Raw genomic sequence first — 24,364 nt, forward strand, 5'->3', positions numbered from 1 at the left:
CAAGGGAATGGGGAGTGGGAATAGACATCTCATTCCTTTTCTCCCTTATTCTTATGTTTGGATAAATGTTAAGAAGACATAAATGGAATAAAAAATTATTCAGGCAGAAATCAAATCCAACTTATAAGTCGGATTTGAATTCATCAAAAGTAGGTGGTATTCTGATTTATTAAACCCATTTGATAATATCAAATAACCTAAATTTACCATTTTACCCTCTTATCTTATTCTTCAAGCCCGATGCTTATCTTCTTTGCAAAGCTAGAGATCCATTCATAACCCACTTCTATGCAACAAGTGATTCTCCTAAACTGAATCAATCAAACCTTCCACGACATTTAGAAAAAAAAATTCAAGATCATGATTTGTTTTATTAAAAAAAAAAAGCGAATATTTAATTTTTTTTTAAGGTTATGGATTTTATCAGATATGATACTTGTTGAAAATTATAATGAAATTTGAATTCTTTTATTTCCTCTTTCGGAAATAGGAAAAACATTTGCTAGCTTTGAGAATTTAAATATTATAATATATATATATATTGGTAAAATATAATTTTATAACTACTTAAGAATGACAAATTATTCAAATTTTTAATAAAAATAATAATTGAATATTTTTACATTAGGGTTATATGATTTTTTATGGTTAATTTTATATTTATTGAGTATATATATATATTTTTAGTCTTATTATTTAATAACAAAAAAACTCTCAAAATTTATTTAAAAAATTATTTTAAATTATATGAAAGGATATTATTGTAATTTTATTTCTTTTTCATTTTCATTCCTATTATTATCAAACATTGGAATGGAAACAAATAGTCATTCCAATCTTGCATTCCTAATTCATCCAAATGCTAGAAATGGAATCATCAAATTCATTTCTATCCACTAAGAAATAGGAATGGAAACAAAATATTCATTTCCATTCCCAATTCCGGCGTACCAAAAACCCCCTAAATGTCATGTCAATAATTTATACATATTGCATTGTAATAGTTTTTTTGGGAAAATTACCCTTTAGGGTAGGTCGGGAAAAAAATTACCGAAAAGGGTGGGTGAATGTGATAATTCTTTAAAGAGCCTAACATTTTTATTAGATCAATTTACCCTGAATTAAATTCTAAAATTACAATTTTTAAGAAAAAAAGAATTGAAAAAAATGGGAGAAGACTGTCGTCCCAATGCCCTCACTCTGAAAGCTTCCCTTTCGCATCCTTCTTATCAAGGCTTCTCTTTCGCATCGTCGGGGTGTTTTCACGGTGGTATTGTATTGTGTGGCATATTAAATCTTGTGTAGTCGTCTACAATTCCATTGTTCCAGTGGTGTCTCCGTTGAAGAATTCCATTCTACATCATTGTTGGCGTGTCTCCATTTTGAACATTATGTCTTTGACGACGTTTTCTACCGCATCTTTTTTTCATCGTATCCGAAATAGTTGATTTTTTTTTTCATTTAAATATGAGAAATCTTAGATTTTAGTTTCTAGGGTTCATTTAAAATTTTTCATTATATGATTTTAGTTTCTAGGGTTTATATGGGGTACCTATTCACTGAACAACTGGATTATTGTGGTGTTATGTTCTTCGATTTGCAAGGGAAATGGAAAGATAGAGTATGGATGAAGTTTGATTGTGTTATTTGAATTGGTTATTAGGGGAAAACCAATCTGACCTCTTATTGAAGTTGTTGTAATTATTTTCGTTATTTGTTGTAGGTGGTCATTGAAAAATATAGACATGAGGGAATTTCACTATTATTTATTTCAACCAGTAGTTTCGTGTTTGGTTATTGTATACAAGGAGATGCAAAAAATTGTCACAATAGTAGGAACATTGTCTCTACTCTAGCATTTCTCATTTTCCTCCTTATTTATTTATTTAATTTTTAATGTTTGCTTTGTTTTGAGAAGTGAATTATTTTTGTAATTTTAACAGTGATATAAAAACTGGTATAATTTGAAAGTGGAGTTATGACTGCGTATTGTTTTGGGTTTAAATTGAACTCTCCGCTATATTTTTTTAACCTTTGGTAGGCTCAATTGTTGCAACTGTCATATTATGATATATTTCTCATTACATTGTTCTAGTTGTGAGCCTTCAATTAAAGGAGAGATTAACGAAAGATCATATAGGGTTGTTGGTGGAAGTGAATCCACACGATGACAAAGCCTTAAATATGGGGTGAAGGTTTTGAGACTGATCAATAATATGGGAATAGTTTTTAGCAGTATGGAACAGTGGATAAATAAAGATGAATGGGAAATTATGTCCTTCCATAAAATTCATGAACTCAAACATGTTCATATGAACATTTTAGTTTTAAGTAGGACTAGCTTCCTGGATATCTTCCTAAGGAAGTAGTGACTTCTGTTGAGAGTTTTTAGCCTATTGATGTCTTTAACCCGTAGTGTCACCATATGTATAAGCACTGTAACAATACTAACAACTAACATCTTCTATACCTTGCAAGTGGTGTGCTGAGTAGGGCCTAAGTTTGTTGGATCCTAGTAACTAGTAATTTTAACTTTTCATGCCCAATGTTGTTTCTTTGCCTTGATTAGAGCAGAAGGGAAAAGAACAATTCACACAACTGACTAAATAATTGGGATTAAGGCTTTGTTCTTCTTCTTTCTTATTTGTTGTTTCTAAACTTGGAAGGAGTAGTGATTGAATTATTGAAATTAACCTAAATGATTGAAATATAATCATCAAACTAGGAGTATGTTGTAAGTTTTGGGTATAAAAACCAGGAGTATTTTTTTAATATTTTGACAACCTTTTTAACTACTCTAATTGGATTCAATATTTTGATTTTATTCTCATATTTCTTTGCAAATTTATTTAATTCTTGAAAAATGAAGGAGAAGAATGGAAAAAATAACTTAGAATCTTATTTTCTTTTCTAGCTTTTAGCATTAGTTTCTCAAATATGTTATCTTTTAGATGCTTTATGTAATTTGTATTATTTCTTAAGGATTGCGTTTCCAATATTGTCTAATAACACCCCAAAGCTAAATACATCTAATTTTTCTAACAATTGCCCTCCATTGCATACTTGGGGACATATAGCCACTGCATTTGGTCTTCAGATATCATGACAATCCTAAAAGAATCATCGAGGGGTTTGTTTCTATTAGCTACCCATATGACAGTGAATAAAGAAGTGTTGTACTAGTTTCCAACATAATGATTAGTTGAACCATCAGGGCTAAAGAAACTCAGTCTAAAGACACTTTTATTAAAGACTATACTTTGGGGGATCATTTTCCTCATATCCACTAAGTCATCATGCATATCTTTTTTCCAAAGCCATTGCATTCCTTTTCTAGTCAAAAAGGAATCATCCATACTTTCCAGTGGTTCCAAGTTCCACCAACATTACCTTATTACTTTCAAAGCTTACATGGTAGTCATTTTCTTTGCTAGCCCCACCAATGCCTAGGTGTCCATAAAACAGGGCTTGCATTCAATCTGGGAGCTGTCAGACACCATATTGGATGGCCAGGGGACATAACATATGAAAATTTTGAACATAAATAAATTAAATTATGTTGTAATTATTGTAACGTTAGTGTATTTGTATTGTAAGTATAATGCATTTATGTTGTACCTATATTTCATTACAAAAGTAATAGTTCTAAAAATGTTTATTCATACAGTATTGGTATTAACACATCATATCAATATATTAACATCATTCATCTAGTGTATTGAAATTATTTAATAATTTTTGTATATAAAACAAAAACTACAAGTCTTGTGAATTCAAATAAGTATGAATAAACATCCGCATGTTATTCCTTTTGTACCAATAATGATGTGTTAATACCAATAGGGTATTAATAAGCATTTTTAAAAGGGAAAATTACCCTTTAAACTCCATGACTTAGTTGCCTTTTAATTCCAAACATTCCTTATCCTCCCAACTAGGGAATTAGAAAATATAGCTGATTATCCACAAGTAATAATGTTTTATCTGTCTAGTTCAAGATGCTCTAGTGCATTGAATTAAAAGCATATAGAAAATCATTTGTATACATATGAATTGGACCTATGAACTCTTTATCATTACATTGAGTTTCATAGTCCAAAAATTAAACCCATTAAAGCTGAAAGCATTGAACACTCTTCTATAAACACCATTATATGATTATCTTTTGTATAATTACACCTATAGGAAACATGAATCCCAACTAGTCCAATATTTTTAGATGAGTCCAAGCACCATAATTGGTTCTCTTTGTATGTATCATTTATACTTTTGCTTTCTTATATGAGTATCGGTGTGCAATTCTCATAGGATACTTGCTACTTGGTTTTATTTGATTTATTTTTTATTTTCAACTTCCTTAATAGATAGATCATTGAAAAAGAAAGTTTATTGAAAGTGAATTTTTATAAAATATTGAGGTATAAGAAAGGAAATGTAGGGATGAAAAAATTAACTTAATTATAATAGGGATCAATAATAGTAGTTACACCAAAATAAATAACGGTACAATACAAATACATTACATTTACAATACAATTATAGTAAAAGTACAACACATTACAACAATAATTGATTTGTACTTTTAAAATTTTAGAATGAGGCCAAATCAAAATCTAGCTTAATTTAAATTTCATAACTAGTTTTTATAAATTATATATGGTTTAAAAGGTTAGCCATGATCAGCATTAATAATGTGTACATATTGGATTACAATCAAACAACCTAAATTTGTTATCCACTAATACAATGGCTCAATGTGTTTACAGTAGCATGTATGCAACTATATTTGGGATCACTAATAGTAGTTACACCACAATAAATAAGGGTACAATACAAATGCCCTACATTTACAATACAATTGCACTAGAAGTACAACATATTACAACATTACTTGATTCATTGTACATTTAAAATTTTTTAATTATGACAATTGATTATTTGTTATAAATTCTATAGTGTAGTGTGGAGTATAATACATGGATAAAAGGCAAAAAAAATACGATACCACCAGGTTTGAACATTCTTTTAATTAGTATTATTTTATTTTGACTATATTAATGTTTTACATTGTTGTTTAATTTTATTGTATTAATTTTTATTTTATAATATCGTTTATTTACTTCTACAGGAGGTCAAAATAAATAGTCATGCTCCACCAAAAAACTTAGACATCTACTTGATGATCTAAGTGATGAAAAGAAGACTATAATTCAAGATATTGACTTTGGTGGATTGTTTCAACTCTCCTGCATAGAGCTAAGGCATAACTTATGTAGATGAATGATAAATCATTTCAATATAGCCCATTGTAGGTTATACATAGGACAAGAAAGACAACTTCCAATTACTTGTTCTGATGTAGGTGAAATTCTAGGAATTCTATATATTGGTAGGAGACTCCTACTTTCACCTACCAATAGGAATAATAGGATGGAAAACCTATCAGTCCTTAGAGATAGGCTGAGCTCAATGGAAGACATGGACGACTTCAAAAAAATTGTTTATCTTCTTCTCATGTGCTACATTACTTGCTTCAACATCGATGTTGGATGATAGTCATGAGTTGTGGTGTACTTTGCTTGCTGGAGACTTTGATATCAATGTTAATGGAGGCCAATTTGTACTTGACACATTGGTTGCTAGAATTAGACATTTTCAATTGGGTAAAGGCTCGTGGTTTATAGGTTGCCTTTTTTTTTTTTGCAGGTAGATACCTTTTTTTTATTAAATGTTGAAGGTTTCCATATCATTTTCTATGTTTTAACAAGTCTTCTCTAAATAACGTATTGATGTGTGGAATATTTGTGTATCCGTTTTTTTTATGTAAATAAATTCTACATTCCAACTATGTTAGTACCACGTACCATCCCAATATGTGCAGCATGGAGTGATGACTTGATGAAGAAAATGGTGCATGCAGAGTTGCAAGATTATGGTGACTTTGGACTAGTCGATGTAAGAGACAAAATTTTCTTTCTACATTTTCTTTTATTTTCATATTTGAAAAATAATTTTAAAAAAATTATATATTCTTTTTATTATTGTAGGTTCAGGAAGATGAAAGGGGGGAAGATGCACATGAAGACCCTGCTAATCCAATAGATGAAGTTGAAGAAGAGACTAGTGATGTGAGAACCTTCTACATCTATTCTTTTATTTAAAGAGTAAACCAAACATGTTATGCATAATAATATACATCTTTTACACTTTGTACCATTTTGTAGGAAATTATAGCAGAGTATAATGCAACGAAGAGATAAATTCACCAATTGCTTTGAACAGTGAGAGGAGTAATTGATAAATTAGCAAAGCGACATAATACAAATAAAATCCCATCACCTTTTCATCAAAGCGGAAGTCATAACCAACTTGATATCAATGAATCTTTTCCATCATCACCACATGGTAGTAAGGTTTTTATAGCACTAATCGTTATAATTTTTTATTACTTTTAATTTAATTGCAAATGTTCTACAATTTTTTTTTTTTTTTTTTGGAAAAATAAATTTTGGTTGTTATGCATTCTGAAATTAGCTTATGGATTACAACTCAATGATCGTTCTGCTCATGGTGAAGATAATGCAGGCCCATCGATCTCACAACCAGTAGCTTAACATAGCAGTACACTTTCTACATCTTTATTTTTTAATAGTAATTTTTAATATCAAAATATTAATGAGTACATAATAATGACTAGTCTTTCATGTGCGTGCTATTTTCATTATTGAATTTTTTCTCTCTCATTTTCTATATATATGTTTGAGGATGAAGTTCAGACGAATGCTATTATTCCTTACCAGATTGGACATCCTCCATTACATTCATATCGACTACGTCAACATGCTACTACCCTACAATCACCATATGTGGTTCAACCATCAATCAATATTTCAACATCTTCATCTGTAGCAAAGCAAGTTTTGGCATATGCATTGGACGATACATGTGATGAAAGGTAAGGTTGAATTTGATTTAGTATAAACAAGTACAATTAAGACAACCATTTGAAATAATTAGTTTTAATTCATAACATCGTAATTATTTTTGTGTAGCCAAATATTATGTTCCATGTACAATTTCTTCTTGACAAGGTTCAACTTCAAATGCTTGGGATCTGACAAATTGGTTGACAATAAGGTATTCATATTTAGTTATGTGAAGTTAGGATAAAATTACTCTAAAACTATATTTCTAATTTTCATTAATTTACATGAAGGTTGTAACCATGCATTGTCGAATTTTGAATGGTACGGATAAAGAAAATAGGAAGCATTTCTTATCTCTAAACTTTGTGGTAAGATATGTTGTAAGAATTATAGATTGGTTTTCTTTTTTTTAAGTAGATTGTTTTAATCTAATCTATGTTTTGAATTTTTCTATTACAGTCTGATGTGAAAAAAAAAGATGGGTACATTATCTTCAAAATACATACTTGACAATTAATGAAAATATTTCAAAAATACTCGGTTGTACACATATGGACAAGTTTTATTTAGTTTAATGAAAGTCATCTGTAGTTGGATATTTTTAAGTATTGTGCAAAAAATACATAAACATGACTAATTTGATAAAATCATTGTTTTTTTTCCCTTTTAGTTGTTCATAACAATATGCAGGAGAAATCACTAGTATTTAAACATTTTGAATATTCATGCAAAAAGAATCAAGTTGTTGGATTCATTGATTGATGGAAGGAAAAAACAAATGAATGCCTTCACAGAGAAATTGGTAGATATAGTTATAGTCCAATTACTTATGTGAATTGTTGTCATTATTTTTTAAAGATGTCCATATTTATAATTTTATATTGTGTTAAGGTGAACGTTTTGTCAACTTTCATTGGGATTCAAGAAAGAAGACCATCAATGGACATGACAAAATTCGAATTCATTGTTTCAGAAGTTGTGCAACAATTGAATCCATAAGTTACAAGAATTTTATTCCTCTTTAACTATGGAAAAACAAATGAGGTTCTAAATTTACTGATTTGATGCACAATTTACTTTTAATTTCCTTAATTACTACTTGCAGGATGGATTGTGGCATATTTGTAATCAAGTTTCTGCAATTATGGAGTAACGGTGGACTTTCTCGTACAATTGCAAATGTATTATATTGTGCTAAATACAATATTTTTTATTTTTGATCTTCAATAAAATAACATGAATTTTAGTTAATATTCTATTATATACTCTTTTGTATAGGACAAGGTCATAAAGTACAGGGAAAAACTCCTAACACAACTAATAATGTCACCAGAAAATGAAGTAAGGGAAAATGTCTACCGGGCTATGGATCGGTGATGTTGTTTTATTAGGCAATTCGATTATGTTGTTTCTGAAATGGGATATATTTAAGATTGTATCAGTTGATAAAAGTCATTGTATTAGTTTGTTTGGTCTATAACATTGTAAGTATGAGAGACACATTCTGAAATTATGCTTGATTATTCTAGATTGCCAAAATGATTATTTTATATTAGGTTTATGGCTATGTCAATTTTGTTAAGTTGGCAAGTGGATAATAGTTCATACAAGCAATAGTTTCAAAGTGGAAGTTCTATTATGATTTTCTTATTTTTTGTTATTTTGTTGGTTTATAGTAGTTGATTTTTTTCATAGTCTGATGGAGTTCCATTTCCAAATTTACTAGTATGATGAATGATATAGATGTTGAAATGACCATTGCCTATTTTATGATTTTCTTGCAAGTGGAAAATGATGATTGCCTATTTTATCATCGTTATATACCTTCTTAAGATTTCTACCTTCATATGCTAAAAGCTACCATTTTGAGCTCATTTGATTTGAATGAAAAACATTAGAAAAATAAGAAATAGATTTTAATTTAATAAATTAATAAGTTAATTTCACATATTTGTATAATTTTTTTCTACACAAAAATAAGTTTATAAATAAATTTGTTCTATAATGTTTTCAGATCGTTACTATTTAAAAAAAAAAATACAAAAGATCATTATCAAAGCTAAGAAGACATTTCTAATTTGAGGTTACAAAAAACATTATTTTAAGACATACTTGGTGAGAAGGATTTGATTTTCTTTCAGTATTATGCCTTAGTATTTGCCTTTGAAATACATTGTGCCAATCATCGTGAAAAATTGCAAACATAAATCTTTCAAAAAACGGGTCAATATGACGACCAAGCTTTTCAATCAACTTTTCTTTGTTGCTTTTCAGTAGGTTCACATTTGTTGAACCATTATATATAAGAAATTGGTAATCAACCCAACAAATTGGAATTTATTTAGTCAAAATATCGCTTTATTAGTTTATGTTGTAATTTATCATACTGTTAGTGTTTTTTTTTTATTTATCGTAATGTTAGTGAATTTATGTTGTAAATGTAATAAAAGTGGTAGGAAAAACTGTGAAATACTACAATTAAAAATCTAACACAAATCCACATGATGGATATAATTAACCTATTACAAATAACTCCAAATACAAATACATCAAAGTACAATGCAATTAAGCATTACATATATAATCCAAAACATAATAGACATGAAGTAAGTGTATGATTAAGTAATTTTCAAACATAGAACAAAAAATAAAAGTAGTCCTACTAAAATTACTTTATGTATGAACTCAATTCTTCTTAAAATATGTTTAAACTCTTCATCCATGACATACATTCTTCTTTGAACAGCCTCTTGTGGTTCTTGGTAGGTGTTGCTATCACCAAATCCTTCAGGGGATTGCCATTTAAAGAAATGACAGTCATATCTAGTATTTGCATATTGACAACAATAATATAACCTATTTGGGTTATCTTTTGATTCAGAAATTCTAACAGTTGCCCTCTGTCTTGGTGAACATTTACACATACAGTTATGATATAGTAGATATTCACCATTTCTACTATTACCTCTTGTATTTCTAAATGAAGCACTTGAAGATGTCATAATGTAACCTGTATTTCAATGGAAACAAGTTAAACAAAGATAATGAACATGTACAAAGTTAATAATGATCTTCTAAATAACATTAAAAACATGGTTTCAAACCACCCTAAATAGTGATAAGATCAGAAGTCTAAAATAGTGGCATATGTAATACAAACATCTTTGTCATGAAAATCAAGTAAATAAGTAAGTTCCAAAACAAATTCTTATAAATTCTAATTTCATAAACCACACATATCATCATAATCAAAATAAGATAAAAAGTATCATGCCACCATACAAGCATAACACTAAAATCATGGGATGGGTAATGGATTTTTGCATGAAGCTCGATTATGGCATGCAACTTGACATTGCAAACAAAAAGTAAGTCTTTTTTTTTAACTAAATTGAGACTCTATTTGACAGTGTCGAGGCCTTCCAGGTGGTCGTTTGGAGCATGGAGGTTTAAGTGAAGGATATAAGCCACCTTGAGCATCACAAACACATCCATCAACATCAATTGTAGGCATATTGTGATTTGGAATTGAATTGAAGTATCCAGAATATATCAATTCTTGCATTGGAAGCTTGAAATATGAGTCAACATATTCATAAACAATGGGCATAGTTTTCCTAATGTAGATGAATTTAGAAATGCATTATATACGATGTCATTAGTTGGCAGATTTCAATACAAATTCAAAAAGAACTCTCCAAAGTGAATATTTATGTGTTGTTCAATGGATAGGTGCCCTTTGAGAATAACTGCTAATTCAGTAGGCATAACCAAAATTTTGAAGGTTAACATCTTCAATAATGTACACAATCATTGTGCAAATGTTGAGTGTTCAAGTCAACCTTCAATGAGGGGAATGTAAGGTGCTCATGTCATAGAGCAAGTAATAAGGGCAACCCCTCAATATTTGCCTCGTCAAATTTGCAAAGATTTTAGGAGTTGGTATGGTGTTTCATTGAGTTATAAGCAAGCTTGGACATACAAATAAATGGCAAATGAGATAATATATGGTTTTCCAAAAAATGCATATATGTTGTTGCCATGGTTATGTTAGAGATTGGTAGACATTAATCTAGGGACGATTGCTGAATGTACCAGACAAAATAGGAATTTTTGGTAATTGTTCATTGCACAGTTTTTTTCAATTCAAGGGTTTTTAATGGGTTTTCGACCTGTTATTACAATTTGACTCAATCCATTTGAGTGGACCGTATAGGGGCTCCTTATTCTCTACAACAACTTATGATGCTGATGATGACATGTTCTCAATTGCATTTGGTATTGTAAGTTCAGAAAACTATGAGGATTGGCTATGGTTTTTGTAGAAATTGAAGGGCATACTTCAAGATAAATAAGTAGTCATAATATCAAATAGGCATCAAGCAATCCTTCATAGTGTTTCTCAACTTTTTGGAGTAGAAAATCATGCATATTGCTATCATCATGTGAAGGAGAATTTTAGTAGCTATGTGACAAAACATAGTATGAAGGGAAAGAGAGGTAAAGATTATGCATTGTTGCTACTTGATAGTGTTGCGTATGCTAGGTTGGATGACGATTATGTTGTAGCCATGGAAAAATTGAAGACATATAACAATGACCTAGCGAAGTGGGTTGAAGAGAACGGTCCACAACATTAGGCAATGTCAAAGTTTGCCAAAAAAACAATGGGATAAGATGACAACTAATCTTGCTGAATCATTCAATGCTTACACAATTTTCATGTTAGTAATGACACATATGGATAAGTTTGCTCATCTAGCATGTGATCATATGGCTACCACAGAAAATTGGAAAGCTCCAATTAGCCCAAAGCCAGAGGAAAGACTTAAATCATGTGTCCTAACTTTAGTTTCTACACATCTGGATATGAAGCCTTGAGAAAGTTCTAAATTAGACTCATTGTTTGCTTGACATGATGCAATTGAATTATGTGTTTTCTCCATACTATTATGAATGCATTTTATAGCACACTCAGTTAATTAATATTACAAGCACCTTACATAATGGAATTAATGACAACTAATACAAGATATATCACTTACCAATAATCATTTTTCACATTAACTATACCTCTTTCAACTTCTACTCTTCGAGCCCGTTTTAGTACATAAATACGAGCATAATCATGACTATGGGATAATATCATATGCATGTCCTCATCATCATCCAACTGTTGAAGTGCAAATGGATCAAACTCAAGGGTGTAATGAAATGTATATCCATTTGAATTAATATCCAACCGTTCACTTGCCTTTGAAACAAAATTAGCATATGACATCCCTTGTCCAATGTACATGCCTTTTTGTTGCCCACCCTTGTATTGTATTTGTTTATCCTCCTTAGGTACAATCTCCCATCCTTCATGAAGGTAGTCATAAATGGAATTTTCCAAGTCCATTTACCAATTGAGAAGTACGTCTTCTTTCACCGATAATCAAATCAATCCATTTCACAATATTGCAAGCAAGGAAAATTTTACAACAAATACAAAATAAAAAAATGAAAATTATAATAAATTGAGACATATTTTATTTCATAAAGAACAATATTTGTTGTATATTAGACATGTTAGGAATATGCCAAAGAACCTACAACTGCCTAGTTTTATAAGAAATTTGAAATTTTCAAAATTTTTATTCTAATGTATTGTAATGTTATTATATTTGTATTGTAATTGTAGTGTATTTTTATCGTACCTCTATATTTTTTTTATAAAAAAATTAATTTTATAGATGTTTTTTTTTATACATCATTGAATTATCATCAACAACTTCATATATTGAAATTACAATAGTGTAATTTTGTTGTCTTTTTATAATTTTGGCTTACAAGGATGCTTTAAAACATTGATCATGATAGGAATACACCATGATAGCCTAGAAATGACAGTTCAGTAAAAAACAATTCAATATTTTGTTATTTTGGTATATTGAATGTATTGTAATATTAATGTTTTTTCATTATAACTATATTGCATTTGTATTGTACTTGTACTTTATAATTGAAGTAATGGTTCTTTTACACAAACTTCAAACTACTAAGCATTCAACACATCATACCAAAATAATACTCATACAAAAAGGTAGCAAATTCATAACAAAAATATAGTGATCCTAACTCTTTTAACAAATTCATAATAAAAGACAAAGTGGTCCCATACAAAGTGATTTCAATTTTCAATGAAAATCCAAATATGTTCATAAATACACAAACAAAGTGGTCCCAAACAAGCATGAAACAACCGAGAAAATTTTTTCTTTTGCCATTTCAAACAAGTCTCAACAAAAAAACTAAAGTGGAAACCTTTTCAATGGAAATTAATAATAATCATATCAAACAACCCACCTGGAAAATAAATTAAAAATAAAAACACATCTTCAATATGACCAAAATAATATAAAAAATTCAAAAATAAAAATAAAAATTAAATAACATTTTACACAAAAAAATGTAATTTCTTTCTCAAAACCTTTTTCAATATTTCAGATCTACATTGTTAAAATTATTAACATTTCATTTCTTCAAACTGAGTTTTAAATTATTTATTTTTTTATTTTTATTTTATTTTTGCATAAACTGACGTATTTTTGTTTTTTGGCATTTAAAAAAAAAATCTTACATTTAATGGATTTCTTACTAGATTCACACAAAAAAAACAAGCTTTGTGGAGACGGTTTCATATCATGACTTGAAGTGTTGGAGTTTTTTCCTCTTTGCCTTTTTTCTTCTTCAATACCGACAAGCTGCAGCTGGGTTAAAAAACTTTTTTTTTTTGTTTTTTTTTTGTTTTTCACTTGTTAAGGGTAGTCTTGACATTTAAACAAAATAAGGCATTTGGAGGAATTATCATATTTTCACCCTACCCTTAAGAAGAATTATCAAATCTACCGACCCTTCGGGCTCATGTTTTTCCCAAGCCTACCCTAAAGGGTAATTTTCCTTAGCTTTTTTTTAGTATTATGCATCAAGTGTGTTATATAAAGGACATGCATATCATGATTTTTTTTTTATATTCAATTTAAATATTTTACATTTAAATTAAAATTTTAAATTTAATATTAAAATTTTGTAAATAAAATAGAATTAATAAAAATTATTTGATTTAATATTAATAAAGAAAAAGGAATCCACGTGTCACACATGGATGCTTCCCTTGTGAATGGTAGGTGAAATTCCAGCTTTCAGGTATAGCATATAATCATTCTTTTTGGGTAGAGGTTCCTACGCCATGTTTGGGAGAGCTTCCTAGATTAATGCATTGTTTGATTCCTGAAAAGTAGGAAAGAAAAAAAAAACAGATGGTGGCACTATTTGGATTTACAACTTGGTGTAAATTGGATAAAACCTACCAAATTTGGATTAGAACATGGATCAAACTTACCACGATGCCATGCCGATCATGCGACCATAAAAATTATGGAATGAAGTAAAAAAAGCAGAAGCTAACAACCCAATTGAAGTTTAGAACCTGGTTTAAGTTTCAACGGACAGGCAACGATTCCTATCTTCTATGAGTTGCCAATATGTTGTGCAGCTGTAATAAATCACTGTCACAGAAGTAGCTGAATTAATTAGACTTGGACAGTACTCTTGTTATGCATTCCATGGGCGACCAAAGATAAAACGAACTCCAAATATTTCTGGGTCTTAAAAAGGTTTGTTCTTTCACTTCAACATTTTTAGAAAAGTAGAAGTAATTTAAACAATAATTAGGGGGTAAAAAGTATAGTAGGAATTAAAACTGGGTGCTTCAAGATTAGGAAGACTAGGGAGCGTCTGAGTAGGGTCTGTTGCATGCAAACCAAGTCCATGGAGATGAAAGATTCAATATAACGGAACCTAGTTTGGAAGAAATTGGGTCTGCTTGGGAAGGTTTTTGAAAATAGTTTTGAATAATATTTTTTAATGTTTACTAGAGCAAAAACTTATTTATCTTTTTTGTTTATGATAATCAGAAGGATAGTTGAATCACTGATGGCTTAGGACTTAATCTTGGAAGTGGTTATGACTTATGAGCTGCATAATATAATATGCGAATTCAAAAATAAATAATTTTCAAGCATGCTGCATAGAAGAATAATATTAGTTAAATTTTGATTTTCACACTTAAACCCATTGAAATGGTGGAGTTAATTAATAGTTAAGGTAAGAAGATTGGAGTATGGAGTTCATGCAGTAGATGATGATGAGAGGGATTTAGTATTAGCATATGCGAACAGTGCTCAATACTCAGAAATCAACCTACAAAACCCTTAGCATAATACAATGCACACATCTTTATTATAAGCTGCATGGAGAAGATGATGCTTAATTTGGCAGCAAACATATATATATAGAAGACACTCAGACATGCACTTTGCACTCTCATTATCCCTAACTTCAAAGGCATGTACTGAGGATTTTCATTACCCTTAACTTGGCGATTTCTTCAGCTGGTGTGTTCAGGAATCGAACTAATTGGATTTAGATCATCGTCGGTAATCCAAGAAGACACCCAAGCCTCAGTGTCATCTTCCGAGAAGGAGTGATCACTATTCTGATCATCCATGAGAAGGTGTTGCACGTGGTAGGGAAGGGGTCGCCTAGGGTCACTTATAGTCGCAGACCTCTTCTTCAAGTGGTTGTACCAGCGATTCTTGATAGCATTAGGAGATCGCCGCTCGAGAAGAGGATGTTTTGCCATAGATGCCCAGCTGCAAGCAACACAACACAGGAACTCCTACCTCAGACTCAAGCTGATCACCACACTATCATATCACATCATCTCATATGATACTGGAAAAATATGAGGATGATTCTCATTACCTCACACCAAGGCTCTTTAGATGGATAATGAGTTCATCTTCCTGTGGGAAGAATTCCCCTTTGTTGATATCAGGGCGCAGATAGTTATTCCACCTATGTGAACAACTCTTTTCATCCCTGTCCTGCAGGTTCGCCAGCTTTATGATCTCTCCCCAAGGTAGATTGGGGTATTCTGTCTTAAAGTGTTTGAGCTCATCGTCTTCTTCTCGGGTCCATAGCCGTCTTATCTTCGGTGGTCCTGCCATTATGGATTCCCTGCAAAGAAGGAAGAAATGAACCCAATAAAGCTGCTTCCATGAAATATACAACAAGAAGACAAACAAACAAATAAATAAACATTACAATGACTGAGCTTGAAGAAATAATGTGATTGATATGCAATGCTTGGCTAAGCTAGCTTCATAGTGGGTATTTATACAATACCGTTGCTTTCAATTCATCACTGCGAGGGTGTGAGGACATGGGCTCCGTTTGAGTTGCCAGTTCTAAGATGCCTTTAGTTCGGTTTGAGTAGAAATTTACAAACATGTGAAATAAAATATTGGGTCCTCCTCAAGAGGGAATTAATTTTCAATAAAACAATGTTGATGAAAAATAAGTTTCTAATAAATTTGTACTTCTCTTTTCCAATTTCAGGTGCATTGTCTCCGGTAGAGGAGAGCTGCTTTTGAAGCGAGATTGACGCCGAACGGAAATGGTGCATGTCTGTCCACTTGTTGGTTCTAAAAGGGAGAATAAGCTACAGACCAAATGGGACTCCTCATAAATTTGTGGTATCAAATCTAAGGCCAGATTTGTAATATTTTGCTTCATTTTAAAAATTGTATGTAACTTAAAAAAAAGAAAAGAAAAAGAAACCTATCCAAACATAAAGATTAAATAATTATTTTTATATATTACTTCAATTTATTTATTTATTTATTCAACTTTTCTATATAAAGATTAAATAATATAAAAATATATAAGTTGTATACTCATTTTAATTATAATTCTTTTTGTATTTTCTATATAAAAAAAAAAGAAATAAATATAGAAAAATCATTTTTCTTAATTATTTTTTTTCTCAATATTTTTAAAAAATAAAAAATAACCTTAAAACTTTAAAGATATTATGTTGTAAGTGTATGATGGTTGTACAATAATTAAAAAAAATCACAAAGTAAAGCAACATACCATCGCTCCAATGTAGTAAATTAAGATATCAATAACTTTGAATGGGTGCTATAATTCGTCTGTCCATGCATTCACAGACAGTGCCTTCAACACCTTGCATCATATTGGCCACATTACTGGTTCGTACAAGTAGGCCTCTTAGTCTTAGTCAATACCCTTTCTATTTTTTTTTTGTCTCATTTCACTTTTATCTTTATTGTTTTCACCTTTGGATTATGGGTTAGCGTGTCATTACTTGGCTTGTTTTCTTGCTTTGCAGTTTGTGTTGGCCACGTTGATTTACTTAGGCCCTTTGATTCATTATTATTATTATTATTAATTTATGTTTGTTTGTATCACATGTGAGTTTGATTTTATTAGTAATCTTTTTTATTAGTAACTTTGTTTTTGTTTTATTAATCTAATGTAACCTGAAAGATTTTTTGAGGAATATTGAGAAGATTTTTTTATAATAATAATAATAAAAATCATTTTTCTTAAAAAATAAAAAACTAAAACCATTTTTCTTAATATTAAAACTGAATTCCTTTTCCTTAATGATCAAACTAATTAAAACCATTGGAATCATTCTTTTGTAAATAAAAATTGATTTCAATACTTAATAAAAATATAAAAATCATTTTTCTTAATAAAATTGAATCCTAAAACTTTATTTTTACAAATAAAATCAAACTTTTTTTTTTTTTTTTTGTAAATAGAATTGTAAAAATAATTTTTCAAATAAGAGTTGTAAAAACTATTTTCTTGTAAATAATATCAAATTGGATTGAGAAATTGCATTGAATCATTTCATTTAATAAAACTAATTTTAAAAACATTACCCCATAAATAAAAATATGTTGAAGATTTTTTTGTAAATAAAACTAAATCAAATCATTTTTATTTTTTTTACTTTTATTGATTGAAGCATTCTTTGTAAATAAAATAAATTAAATAGAAATCATCTAGAATCATTATTTTTTTCCTCTTTTGAAATCTTTTGAAGAAGTGTTGTAATCTTTTAAAAATAATCAAATTATTTTTTAATTAATTTAATTTAATACATATTTTATAATCTATCTTTATCATATCATTGTCTATTGTTTTAGATCGAGTCATATTTATTTTGTATTAATTGATTGGTCAATTAATTGAATATGAAATTTTCTTTCACTTATATATTAGAGATCACAGGTTTACGAATTTAGAAGGGTATTACGCCTTATTCTCATACCTTCCTAAATTTTAAAGTATTCATTATATTGTAAATTATTTGTGAGAATATTCTACAAAAACTTAAAAGTCCCTCAAAATTATTCTAAAAATAACCTATTTTAAAAATAATTTATCAAAAAGACTTTTTCACTAAATATTTTTTACTAAACTTGTTTATGAATACAAAAATTATTTTAAAATATAAAATTATTTTAAAAATGGTTCCAAATGAATTTGAGATAGAACCTAGAACGCTGTCACAATAACAAAAATTTAAAGGAACTTAAGATAAATTCAAATACAACCTAAATCGTTGTTACAATGATGGTAGTGCAAATGAAAAACTAGGACATAACCTAAGATGACGTACCAATAACAAAAGTGTAAAGGAATTAAAGATAAACAAGAGATATAAATTATTTATTTCACTCAATTCCACACCTTTTCTTCCATTTTCCAACCCAATGACTCAGATGAGAGAGTAGAGGAGGAGGAGGGAAAATAAAATATAAAATTTAAATTAATTTAATAAAATTTTCTTAGATATTTCACAGAAAAAAGAAATTTAAATATACATATAAAAAAAATTTTGAAAAAAAAAAGAAAAAGTTTCCAAAAGGCTTTCGTGCCACTGTAGATTTGATTTGAGTTTCAAAGTGACTAAATAAACTGTTAGACAATAGACCAACATATTGACATCCACGTACAGTGTAGCTTGTCGGGGGTTCAACCGACATGTTCAATCACTTTAACTCTAGTTTTTGTGGAAGTTAGGCTACCAATTCTCCAAATTAAATTATAATTTAAAACAGTCAATTTGTGAGAGTTGTTAAGACTAAGGTTATTATAGTAGTTTTATTAGTAATTTTTTAAATATAATGAATGATTTAAATTTTTTATATCATATAGGTTTACGAATTTAGAGGGATACAAAGTAGATATTTAAGAATAAATAAGACAAAAATGAGATTATTGAAAGGAACAAAGTTAGACTAGTAGTTCAATGATACTCTCAAATTGAGGGAATTGATTTTGAGGAAATATTAGAATCCTCCTAACCATAGCATGCTTGTTAAGAATGAAACTATTTCAAATGGATGTTAAGAGTGCCTTTTTAAATGGAATTCTTAGTGAAAAAGTTTATGTTGAACAACCTAAGGGTTTTGAAGATCCCAAATTCCTTAATCATGTTTATAGGTTAAAGAAAGCTCTCTATAGATTAAAACAAGCTTCTAGAGCTTGGTATGAGAGGCTTACAAACTTACCTTTTAGAAAAAGGTTTTGAGAGAGGGGGAGTTGATAGAACTCTTTTCATTTATAGGTCTAAGTCTAAACTATTAGTAGCTCAAATTTATATTGATGATATAGTTTTTGGATCCACCTCAAGTGACTTTGCCTTTAATTTTACTGAGGAAATGAAAAAAGAGTTCAAAATGAGCATGGTAGGTGGACTCAATTTCTCCCTAGAATTGTAGATTAGGCAACTTAAAGATGACATTTTTTAGTCTCGGTTTAAATATGCTAGGGAGTTAGTAAAGAAATTTGGCCTTGAATCCACCAAGCACTCTAGGACACCCATGAGCACTACTACTAAGTTTTGCAATGACACATCTGGAAAGGATTTTGAGCAAAAGCTTTATAGGAGTATTGTAAGAAGTTTGTTATATCTCATTGCGAGTTGCTCAAACATTTCTTTTAGTGTGGACACTTATGCTAGGTACCAAGCAAATCCCAAAGAGTCACACTTAACTTATGTTAAAAGAATCATTCTTTACATTAGTGGGACTTTAAATTATGGGTTATGGTATCCATGTGGTTCATTTTGTGTTATTATTGGATATTTCGATGGAGATTGGGTTGGAAACATAAAGCATAGGAAAAACACTTCTTGTGCTTGCTTCTTTGTTGGGGCTTGTTTAGTCACTTGGCTAAGTAAGAAGCAAAATTTAATATCTTTGTCTACTGCAAAAGCGGAATACATTGTTGTAGGGAGTTGTTGTACCCAACTCCTTTGGATGAAACAAATGCTTAGTGATTATGGTATTAAACAGAGTACTATGGGTATCCATTGTGACAACTCTAATGCCATTAACATCTCCAAAAATCTTGTTCTTCATTCTTGAACTAAACACATAGACATCCGTCATCATTTTATTAGGGATTTAGTTGAAGATAAGGTTATTTATTTAGAGTTTGTCTCAACGAAACATCAATTGGCAGACATTTTCACAAAACCCCTGAATTCTATTAGGTTTGAATTTCTTAGGAAGTTCTTTGGTTTATGCCTAATTGACTAAAAGTCAAAAGGGTATAGACTTAAGGATTTGTGCTTTTTGTCTATCTTCTTTCATTTGGTCTATCGAAGTTCTCTTCTTAGGACTGTTTTGATATCACTTTTTACTTGCCTTATTAGTAAGAATTTCAATTTCTCAATGTTAAGCATGAGAGAAATGTTCTGAACCTATAAGAGTGGATGTTTTTTTTTCCCTAGGATTTTGTTAATCACTTTTGTTCATTCTATTTGTTCTGTCAAGCTTCAACGCTTATCTTAGTGCTCACATGCTCCTTTCATTGATTGAGCGCTCAATACTAGCACTCAAAGAGCTCAAGCGTCCATGAGTTGCTTTCAACACTGCTCCATGCGATATAAGTGCTTGAGCTCTCCTTAAGTTATATCTAACGCTCAAACCGCTCGAGCACTAATCTTGCATCCAACAGCCCAAACGCCTATATAATGCATTCCAACGTGTCATTTTCTTCATTTTCTTTTTTTTAGTTCGCTTTAGTGCCCTAGGTTTTTGCTCCTCGTCTTCTCGTGGTTAGTGGGTGTCCTATTTCATTTTTTCATCTTCATAGTATTGTTCAGGGCTATCTTTGTAACATTTCTAGTGGTTTAGTTTCCTCATGTATTTTTCTTGATTTTCGTGCCATAATACTTTCTTAGTATTAGTAGTAAGAGGTAACTCTTCCCATGCTTGTGTCTCATGAGCCTATACAAGGCATTCCCATCCAAGGCCCTTTTGACTTGGATGATTTTCCCTTAGAGTGTTTTCACTCTAAGGAGGATTGTGATAGATACTATTTTGTCCTTTGAGGTTGTTGAGTCGAGGTAGAGCCCCCTATTGATCTTAGGGCTTTTCAGGACACCCCTCTCCTTGCTTCCTTTCATGTTAAAGGCTGAGAGACTCTTATGACTATCTAAGGGACTTTGTATCCTCATCACGTCCACATGTTCTATTCGAACATCCATTCAGTAGTTAGTGGTCTCATGTTTTGAGTCACTATGTATAACCAAACCTTCATGGTCTCTACTCAATTTATCAGGTGTGTATTGGGCATGCCTCTTTTTGCTAGTCATTTTTCGGTCTTTTCTCTAAAGGTTCATGCACTCACTACAGGTGAGCTTGTCTATATTCCTGTCACTTTGTATGGCAAGTACTGTCCGATGTCGACTTATGTTTCCATTGCTGACTTCACCAAGTCAACTTGGGTCCTTGCTACAGATTTGTCGTATTCTTTCTACCCCTTGTCTTATCATGCTCAAATATGATATCATGGCCTGCTTCATTCATGCTATCCTTTTTGGGTAATAGTTCGATGTTGCCTAGGTGATTCTCTATTACCATATCTTGATTACATGATTAGATTTATCTATTTCTCCCATAAACTGCTTTACCCCGTGTATTTATGTTTCAATGTGTGCAGATTATAGGTATTGGAAGAGTGTACTAGACTATGATGCATTATGAGAGCATCAACATGTGTTTGAATGTTCAGGTTTAGTCGAGCATAATTGAGTGTTATGTAAACTCTATTTGAGAGTATTGAGGGGTTTATGTAACAGTGTTGTCATAAAATTGCCAAAGAGATGGAGTATTAGGGCATTGAGTCTTGTTTTTGTTTGTTAGCAATTTTGTTCTTATTCATCTTGGCTTAGGAAACTTTTTAGATAGTGACTTACTCTCAATTAAAGATTCAAGGTTATTGTTGACTCAACCAGAAAGTTACAAGTAAGTCTAAAAAGGTCTGTTTAGTAGCAAGTTAGGTGATTAAAGGGTTAAAGTGGATCAATATTTTTTCTATGAACTAAAAATGACTAAATTGATGTTTTAGAAAAACAAAGGACGCTCATGCAGTGGAAATAGCACTCAAGTGTTGGAACTACTCAACCGTTTATCCAATGCTTAAGTGCTCGAGGCACTTGAGCAGTGATTAAGTGCGCTCGAGTAGTCATCCATAATTTGCTAGGCGCATGGGCTAAAGCTTTTGTAATGGTTTGCTGCTGCATATGAGATTTATAGCTCGTGATGTTCAGTATTGTAATATTTCCAGCATGATCAGTGCAGGTGATTCTAATACAGGGTTTAAATCCAATTTTCGCATTAGATCCTACCATAAGTTATGCTTAAGTGTATGTTTACCTAATTATTACCAACATTTTTTTTATGATAATGATGATGATGATGATGATGATTTTGTTTAATAGCCCATTTGGGATGACAAAGTTGAACCATATAAGTAAAAGATTAAGGGCAAAGAAGCATTTAAGTTTTCATGGGATGGTAGTGAATAACTTATGTTGCACAAGATTTTATATATAAGTATATACTTGAAGTAGTCCAATTGTGTAATACTGTTTTCTATTGCAACATAAGAGAAAATATCGAATAATAATTATTAACATAATATTTAAGATTATGTTTCAATTTTTTTTTTATAATGAAGATATAAGAGGGTTGTTATAATGAAATGTTGACTTCAAATGGAAAGTATTCAATTTTAAGTTAATAATTTGAAGAATAAAATTTAAAATATCTATAAACTTAAAATTATTAAGAATAAAAATATCAATTTTTACAAATATATTAGTGTCGAATTTATAAATATATTATGATATATCTAAAAAATATTAGTGGAAATTATGCAAAGATGGAAGAAATTAACCCAATAACACTTCCATGAAATATACTACAAGGAAACAAATAGATAAATAATACAATGAGTGAGCTTGAAGAAATATTGGCTGAGCTTTTGTAAATATAAATTAAACTGGAACCATTTCTTTCAATAAAAATTGATTTCAATACTTAATAAAAACATAAAAATCCTTTTTCTTAATAAAATTGAATCCTAAAACTTTTTTTTCCCCAAATAAAATCAAACTTTTTTCAAATAGAATTGTAAAAATAATTTTTCAAATAAGAGTTGTAAAAATTATTTTCTTGTAAATAAAATCAAATTGGATTGTAAAAATAATTTCTTTTAATAAAAATAAGTTACAAAAAAACATTAGCCCATAAATAAAAATATGTTGAAGAATTTTTTGTAAATAAAAATAAAATCATTTTTTTTCTCATGCAAATAAAGTCTTTTGAAATCTTTTGAAGATTTGTTGTTTTAGAAATAATCAAATCATTTTTTAATTAATTTAATGAATCAAGTCGTGTAATTCTCATATTCATTGTCTTGTAGATTTTATAATCTATCTTTATCATATGGTTATCTATTTTTTTTATATTAAGTCTTATTTATTTTTGTATTGATTGATTAATTAATTGAATGTGAAAGTTTCTTTCACTTTTATATTAGAGATCATAGGTTTACGAATGTAGAAGGGTACTATGACTTATTCTCATACCTTCATAATAGGTAATCTGACCTTCGAATTTGCTTTTAATTCATAAACTTATTTTTTTCAAATAAGAAATTATATATGACTTTTAGGGGTTGTGTAATTATTGGGCTTTTGAGAGAATGAAATAAGTAAAGTTAAAAGCTTGTTTGATAATTGTTTTTGAAAGTAGTTTTGAAAATTGTTCTTTAATATTTTATAAAACAAAAGTATTTTTGAGAACTTGAAATATTTTTAAAGTTTAAAATAAGCAAGAAAATAGAATTTTGATAATAATATATATTTAAAGGATTAAATAATTCTTAAATAAAATAATAAACTTTAGTTTTAAAAATATTAAGGGTTTGTATGTTAACATTTATAAAAACTAGTTTATGTTTTTTAGAATAAAAAATAAGAAAATATGTTTCAATTAAAAAATAATTTTTATGGTTTCAAAAATATACATAACATATGTTTGAGAGCATTTTTTTATTATTATTTTTGGTTATTTTAAAAGATAATTATATAAATATGATGAATGATAAAAAATACAATATCACACATAAAAGTTATATTTAAAAACATAGAAAAGGGGTTCCAAATATTTCTACACCATTTGGCCATATTTTTTAACTTGTTTTTGAAAACT

General features: G+C 29.7%; 1 protein-coding gene across 1 annotated transcript; it reads right to left on the reverse strand.

The window, feature by feature from the left end:
- Positions 1-15,357: 15,357 nt before the first annotated feature.
- On the reverse strand, positions 15,358-16,437 carry LOC104878963 (transcription factor MYB106-like). Its single transcript, XM_010649959.1, has 3 exons — positions 16,352-16,437; positions 15,735-15,989; positions 15,358-15,622 (listed from the first exon to the last, which is right to left on the reverse strand). Exons 1-3 carry the CDS (start codon positions 16,435-16,437, stop codon positions 15,358-15,360), a joined length of 606 nt encoding a protein of 201 aa, XP_010648261.1.
- Positions 16,438-24,364: the final 7,927 nt, after the last annotated feature.

This window comes from Vitis vinifera, chromosome 3, assembly GCF_030704535.1.
Source record: "Vitis vinifera cultivar Pinot Noir 40024 chromosome 3, ASM3070453v1".
NCBI lineage: Eukaryota > Viridiplantae > Streptophyta > Magnoliopsida > Vitales > Vitaceae > Vitis > Vitis vinifera.